Raw genomic sequence first — 7,572 nt, 5'->3', positions numbered from 1 at the left:
TCTCCTGACCTCGTGATCCGCCCGTCTCGGCCTCCCAAAGTGCTGGGATTACAGGCTTGAGCCACCGCGCCCGGCCCACTCAACATTTTTAATAATGCACATTAAAAAAAGGTGTTCATCTTACAAATTCTTCTGCAATCCAAACATACAATAGCTTGGAGAACAATGTTTAGAAAACAAAAGCCAATGTAAAAAGACAGATTAAAACAACTAGAACAGTACAGGCTTTATTTATATGGCTCGGATTTTACAGTTTTCTTACTGCATCATCAATGGCAAAAATCTGTTCCTTCAGCTGGCTCCATTGTTCTGGATTTAAAGAAATATCTTTTCTTCCGGGTTTCATTTCACCATCAGGATCCATCCAATATTCTCTAATATCCATTAGCACTTTCCCTTTAAAACCTCGAATGCTAACGTACCTCATTTTCCCAATCTGAAACTTGTTATCACCTCTGCTGCTTCCGCTGTTTAGAAGATGACAGAGCTCTCGAAGTTTCACCTGTCTTTTGCTTCTTTATATATTTTGCTGGAGCAACTTGCTTTTTCCTCTTTAACTTTTTGTCAACCTCACTGTCAGAATCACTGCCAGAAGAGCTTGAAGAAACAAGTTCCTTTGATTGAGGCATCGCTTCACTCAGCTCTAGCAGTCAAACACCCTCCTTCTTGTTCGCTCGCGATTCCTCCCTGCCCTTCATTTTCTTTTTTTTCTTTTTAAAATTTATTTATTATTATAATTATTATACTTTAAGTTCTAGGGTACACGTGCACAACATCCCTGCCCTTCATTTTCATCCCCTCCAAGGCCAAACTTCCTGCAGGGGAGACCACCCTCACATTCCACATCCTCCCTCCCACCCGGTCCCTTCCCACTCTGCACACAGTGCTCTCCTGAAGGTCACCATGACCTCGAATTGGATCACCTGCCAAGCCCAAGGGGCCACTGCTCCATCGTTCCGCCTTCATCTCTGCATGATTCACGACGCCGACTGCCCGCTTCTCCTTGGACGTTCCTTTCTCCACTTACCTTTGACCCATCTCACTGATTGGTTTCTCCTTCCTCTCTTGCTCCTTAAACTTACAAGACTTTCTCTGGGATTCCCTGCACCTTTCCTCATACTCCATGACACGCTGTGAGCCTCTCTAGCTCATCATGACTCCTACCAGGAAAGCTGCCCCATCGGTGCCTCTAAGACCAGCCTATGCTTGTGAGGGGCCAGGCCTGCTCCCCAGTTACGTTGTCGCCCACTCCACCGCACAGGTGGTCGCAGGCTCGAGCTCAACACGCCTCAGGGGCTGATCCACAGTGCCCGCTCACCCGCTCTGCCTTTCCCCATCTGCCAGGCGGCGGCCTCTGCCAGCGCTCAGCTCAGTGCTGGCCCCTCCAGTGTTTCCTTCTCGCCCCGGTGCCCACACTGTTGGCCAGGTGACGCCAACAGAGCCGCTGCCGCGGGGCCCGCGCCTCTCACCCTCTCCACTCCTGCAGCTACAGCCGCCCCGTGGCTTGTCAACAACTTCCTTCTCGGCACCACAACAGCCTTTTCCTTTCTACCAATCCCAGTTGGAGCAGACCACAGGCAGGCTGCGGCGTCCAGTCCCCGCCAGGTCTGGGGAGCCCCTGGACCCACTGTCCTGTAGACCCCAACTCACAGGAAATGGTCTCAGCCTCATTTGCTGCAGCTCATGCCTGGAGTCCTAGTCTTGTCCTAGCCATATGGGTTAGAAAGGCACGTTTCAGTACACACACACACAGACACACACACACACACACACTCTTAATTTTTTTTTTCTTTGAGATAAGAGTCCCACTCTGTGGCGCAGGCTGGAGGGCAGTGGCGTGATCTCGGCTCACTGCAACCTCTGCCTCCCCGGTTAAAATGATTGTCTTGCCTCAGCCTCCCAAGTAGCTAGGATTACAGGTGCCCACCACCATACCAGGCTGATTTTTGTATTTTTAGTAGACACAGGGTTTCACCATGTTGCCCAGGCTGGTCTTGAACTCCTGATCTCAGGTGATCCACCTGCCTTGCCTCCCAAAGTGCTGGGATTACAGGCATGAGATACCATGCCCGGCCCACATTCTTTCATGTTACATGTTTTATATATGTGCATATATACACACAAGTGCATGAGTATGCTCTTCTACTCTTCTAAATATAAATAAATCCATTGTTCAATATTTTCCCATCGTCTATTCTGGAATTGAGGTTTTATTTATTTTTTCTTGAATCCAGGACTTCATGAAGGGAAAGTAGAGTTTTTATAAGCTATTGTACGTTTTTTTAAAGAGTGGGAGGAGATGGCCTTTGAGAAGTTGAGGATTTCCTCCCAAATTCCAGCCTGCAACAGACGGAATTCTGTTCCCTTAAAATTCACATATAAAGCCCTAATCCCCAGTGTGACCTCATTGAGGACTGAGTCAGCCAGCCCTTGATCTTGGACTTCCCAGGCTCCAGAACTATCAGAAGTAACAGTCTGCTGTTTCAGTCACCCACCTATGGCATACTATGGCAGCCAGAGCTGACTCAGGTGTGGCTCTGGCCCTTGTTAATTGTATGAGCTTAGGTGAGGTCCTCAGCCTCTCTAGACTCTTTCGTTTTCTCATCTATAACATAAGGACAAGGGTGAGTACCTGTCTTCATGAGTTGTTTTGTAGATCATGTGCAAGAAGTAAGCGAAGTGGTAAGGACTGGGTGAGGGAGAGAGAGACCTCAACACAGGGAGAGCACCTGGTTGCAGGGGGAGCCTTCAGTACAAGAGATTCAGTCTGCCATCAAGTGGCTCTCCGCACTGTTGATAGTTCTCAATCACTGAAGACAGAGGAGGTGGGGCACAGTGACTCATGCCTGTTATCCCAGCACTTTGGGAGGCCGAAGCAAGCGGATCACTTGAGGCCTGAGGTTCGAGACCAGCCGGGGCAACATGGCGAGTGTCCATCTATACAAAAATACAAAAATTAGCCGGGCATAGTGGTGCACACCTGTAGTCCCAGCTACTGGGGAGGCTGAGGTGGAAGGATCACCTGAGCCCGGGAGTGAGCCATGGTCACACCACTGTATTCCAGCCTGGGCAACGGAGTGAGACCCTGTCTCAAAAAAGAAAAAAAGAACGTGCGTGTGTGAGAATAAAGGAAAGCCAGAATCATCAGCCGGTGTTTTCTGTTTCACTCTCACAAATCTCTGTGCAGACATCACGGCAACAGAGCTTCAGTCCATCTCTGCTCGCCTGCAGCAGAAGAGCAGGCGTGCCCTCCCTCACCTCCTCTCACTGCTCCTTTTATGTAGATTCCTCAGCTAATCCAGTAAGCCCTGGAGGCCACCTCCATGAATAGTTCTGTTATTTAAAGACCTTTTACTATCAAAGAGAGATGACGACAGCAAGTAACAGAGAGCTTTATTTTCATGTCACTGCTCTAGCTTCATTCACCTGTTGCCAACAACCGGAGGGAGTTTCTCCACAGCCCTTGATTCCTGAATTGTTCACATGTCAACAGTACAAACACATTGACTTAAGGAGTAAACAAGCAGCTTTTCTCTACAGACCACTGGGCACCCCAGGCAGGCGCAGCTCCCTGCTCCACCCCCGCCTCTTGGTGTCTGTGTCCAGCAGGAAGGACCTGGCAGGAGGCTGAATCCAAGCACTGCTCTCAGGTCACTCTATCCTCATCCCCGGATCCTCCAGGGGAACAAGAAAAAAAAAACAAAAAACCAAAAAACAACCTGTTTTCCTGCTTTCCAAAATGGAGGGCCTTAACATCAACCAAAGTTACAAAACAAAAACAAAACACAGGAGCTGGCTGGGCGCGGTGGCTTACACCCGTGGTCCCAACATTTCGGGAGGCCAAAGTGGGAGGACTGCTTGAGTTGCAGGAGTTCAAAACCAGCCTGGCCAATATGGCAAGACCCCATCTCTATAAAAAGTAAACAAAAATCAGCCAGGCATCATAGCACATGCCCGTCGTCCCATCTGCTCTGGAGGCTGAGGTGAAGACTGCTTGAGCCTGGGAGGGCAAGCTCTGCAGTGAGCCAAGATCACGCCACTGCACCCTAGCCTGGGAGACAGAGCAAGACCCTGTCTCAAAACAAAAACAAAAACAAAACCCCACATCATCTGCAAAGCCATGTTGGGAGCTCAGCCATTTCCCATAGGCTTTCTTTTTCCTTGCCCCAGTGCCTTCTGGGAGGTTTCCCCTTCCCCATCATCACGATTTCTCTCATCTTTCACTATGATGCAATTCAATAGGATGAATTCACTGAACTGGAAAAGGATAAAAAGAATCTAATCCTATGAAAACTCTGCCTTCAACATAACTCCGGGGAGGTGAATATTATAATCCTGGCACCCCGACATACACTATCCTCTGCACCCCATCCCTGCCCACATCCTCCTTTCTGGACACTTAGACGTCAGGTTCCCCAAGGGCCAAGGTTCCATGAAGAGCACCACGAGTTCCTTAGGAGAACTGGCGCTGCTCCGGCTCCTCTGGCAACTGGGGCTGGCACTGTGGGCACCACCAGGTGAGCCTCTGGAACCCACCTGGGGGCCCAAACGCCTCCTTCATGACCTGGTGGCCAGCAGGGCACTGATCTTTCTGGTAGACCTGCGTGTGCTGCGGTCTGCCCTGGAACTTTCCCTGCAGCCAGGCTGTACTGAACTCCACCACGTGATCCACCAGGGCCTCCCGACGCGGGGCACTCAGGACCGAACCAAGAGAAAGGGGATGGATCCCAGCTCTGTACAAGACTTCATTCTTAATGATGTTCCCTGAAATAAAGCAGGGGAGGGTAAGCGAAGGAGAAAGGACACATGGCACAATGACACCACCCACAACGTTAGCACGGCAGAGGTCAGCTCTTCCACGTCCTGTGGGACCCTGGGCGGGTCCGCGATCTCTGACTCCGCTTCTCTGTCTGTAAACTGGAGTTGACAATTCCTACCTTTAAGGTTGCTGTGAAGATGAAATGAAACTCATGCATGGCCCGTCATGGCAAACAGGCTATCAAAAAGGGGTCGGGCATCTGACTGCCTGCACCTGAATCCCAGCTCAAGCAGATCCCACCCACGTGACCCTGGCAAGCTCCTCAGTCTCAATTAGCTGCAGTTTCCTTATCCGTCAGGCAGGGATGGCTCACCTGGTTTTTGTGAGCAGTAAATGAGAATTCACCAAAAAACGCTGAGCACAGTGGCTGGTATGTAGAGTACTCAATAAATATTAACTGTTGTTATTATTTAAAATGTCGGCCTGGTGCAGTAGCTCATGTCTGTAATCCCAGCACTTTGAGAGGCAGAGGCAGGTGAATCACTTGAGGCCAGGAGTTCAAGACCAGCCTGGACAACATCGTGAAACCCCATCTCTACCAAAAATACAAAAATTAGCCAGGCATGGTAGCACCTGCCTGTAATCCCAGCTACTCAGGTGGTTGAGGTACGAGAATCGCTTGAACCTGGGAGGCGGAGGTTGCGGTAATCTGAGATTGTGCCACTGCACTCCAGCCTGGGCAACAGGGTGAGACTCTGTCTCAAAAAACAATTTTTTTAAAAATTAAAAACAAAATGTCAAGCATAGCTAGGCACAGTGGTTCATGCCTGTTATCCCAGCACTTTGGGAGGCAGAGGCAGGAGGATCGCTTGAGCCCACAAGTTCAAGACCAGCCTGGGCAACATAGTGAGAGCCTGTCTCTACAAAAATTTTAAAAATTAGTGAGACGTGGTGTCATGCACCTGTAGTCCCAGCTACTCAGGAGGCTGAGGTGGGAGGATCGCTTGAGCCACAGAGGTTGAGGCTGCAGTGGGTTGTGTCTGTGCCACTGCACTCCGGCCTGGGCGACAGAGAGAGACCCTGTGTCAAAAAATAAAATAAAATGAAATACCAAGCATAATGCTCGTTATGTAGAAAGTGTTTGGGGAGGTGTTATCTTACGATTTTTCTACTCCTGCCTCATTCTCTGTGAAGCCAGCCTCGATCCCTCCTTCCAGAATCAGTAACTCTCTTTGGAATGTTCCAACCATACTCTTTCAGCTCCACCAGGCATTCATAGCAATCTTTCCTAACTCGCAGTGGACTGGGTCTGTGCTTGCTGGGACATTAAACAATGATCTCCTTAAGGAGAGATGGTGAGCGTGACAGAGGTCAAGTGAGTGTGTGTTTGGAGTGAGCGCGTGAAGGAAATTCTTGCTTTTCCCAAGAGCCTCATAGTCACACTCCTCATTACACACATCGGTCCCTCCAGAATTCATTGACAGAATACCTGGATTCACATCTCAGCTGCACCGTTTACTAGATATGCGTTCTCTGCTTCAGTTTCCTCATCTGAAGGAAGGGAAATCCACTATAACCATATCCTATGGAACAGCACTAAGGACAAAAACGTGTGCCTGGCACATCAGAGCTGCTTGGAAAACACTGGCCACTATTAATTACTACTGTTACTTTATTAGCTCTTGCCACATGTACCCAAAAAGCCACTTCCGATGGCTCTCTGCTCCTGAGGGCACAGGGACTCCCATGGTCCTAACATGAAAATGCAAGGCTAGTGCCTGGTGCACCACCGGGCCTTCTCCGACCCTCGTGAGGGGAGGTGAGCAGGCAGCAAAGCCACATGTTGGATATGGAGGTGACTCTGTCACCGTCAACTTGCCTGATTGCTTCAGCAGCCAATTTTGGGCACAATTATTCCGGCTAATTAGCTGTTATATGTATTTCTGAAATTGTTCAGCTCTTCTCCCTATCCTGAAATGCTCACGGTTTCACTGCTCATGCCACTGCAACAGAGAGAAGGAAACTCCTCTTCACTCGTGTCTTGTAAGAGCCCAATGTAGACTGAGTCATCTCTGTGCTCTGGCCGGCGGGGGAGCTCCATCCACCCAACAGCAGCATCCCTTAGAGCGTGCACTCACTCCTCCGGTAGCAGCCTGCACGACTTCAGTTCCTACAGACGCAGGTCAGGCACCTCCTGTGTGCCAGGCACTGCACTGTGCTGTGGAGGGTACAGAGGTGCCCGAGACATGACCCCGCGCTTTAGGAGGCGATGTTCCAGCGCTGCTGGCAGAAGGCTCACAACTGATAACACAGTTAGGATGTGGATTCTGAAGCCAAGAGACAAGTTAAAAACTGCCTGATCTAATGCCCTCAGTCTGAAAACAAGGGAAGTAAAACAAAGGAGATTAAGCAAGTGGCACCTCAAGACCAACAGCACTGGCACAACTAGGGTGGGCCTCAGGTCTTGTGACTCCCACAGGAGCGACTTTTCCATGAAGCAACTCTGTGGACTCACCCCTTTCCCATGAGTCATACCTAGCCCTGAGAAGTATCTCTGGTCCAGCAGTGTATAGCAGACAGGCTGCGCCTGGCCTAGAGCTTCTAAGGCTTGTCCTCGATGGAACTTCTCAGACAGGATGTCACAGGCGGGTGTGACCACTGGGGAAGAGCTCCAAGACATCTGACAATTATAAAATGCCAGAAAGCCACCACCACCAAAGTACAGGACCAACCTGGGAAGAAAGAACAGGTCATAAGTACACATCGTTACCACAACATAGTCAGAGCACACTCTGTGGTCGGATCACACACAT

General features: G+C 49.8%; 1 protein-coding gene across 4 annotated transcripts in view; it reads right to left on the bottom strand.

The window, feature by feature from the left end:
• Window positions 1–3,376: 3,376 nt before the first annotated feature.
• Window positions 3,377–7,572, bottom strand: part of NEIL2 (nei endonuclease VIII-like 2 (E. coli)) — a 20,047-nt gene continuing 15,851 nt past the window's right edge. For all 4 annotated transcript variants that reach the window (XM_011942825.1, XM_011942828.1, XM_011942827.1 and 1 more), the window contains 2 exons: window positions 7,295–7,491; window positions 3,377–4,764 (listed from right to left, as the gene is read on the bottom strand). In XM_011942825.1, the coding sequence (XP_011798215.1) occupies window positions 4,454–4,764; window positions 7,295–7,491 (508 nt within the window). In that variant the 3' untranslated portion in view covers window positions 3,377–4,453. The remainder of the gene's footprint in view (window positions 4,765–7,294; window positions 7,492–7,572) is intronic.

The sequence above is a fragment of the Colobus angolensis genome, unplaced genomic scaffold, assembly GCF_000951035.1.
Source record: "Colobus angolensis palliatus isolate OR3802 unplaced genomic scaffold, Cang.pa_1.0 Scaffold210, whole genome shotgun sequence".
Lineage (NCBI taxonomy): Eukaryota > Metazoa > Chordata > Mammalia > Primates > Cercopithecidae > Colobus > Colobus angolensis.
The sequence above is the reverse complement of the archived record's forward strand: the minus strand, read 5'-3'. Positions and strand labels throughout refer to the sequence as shown.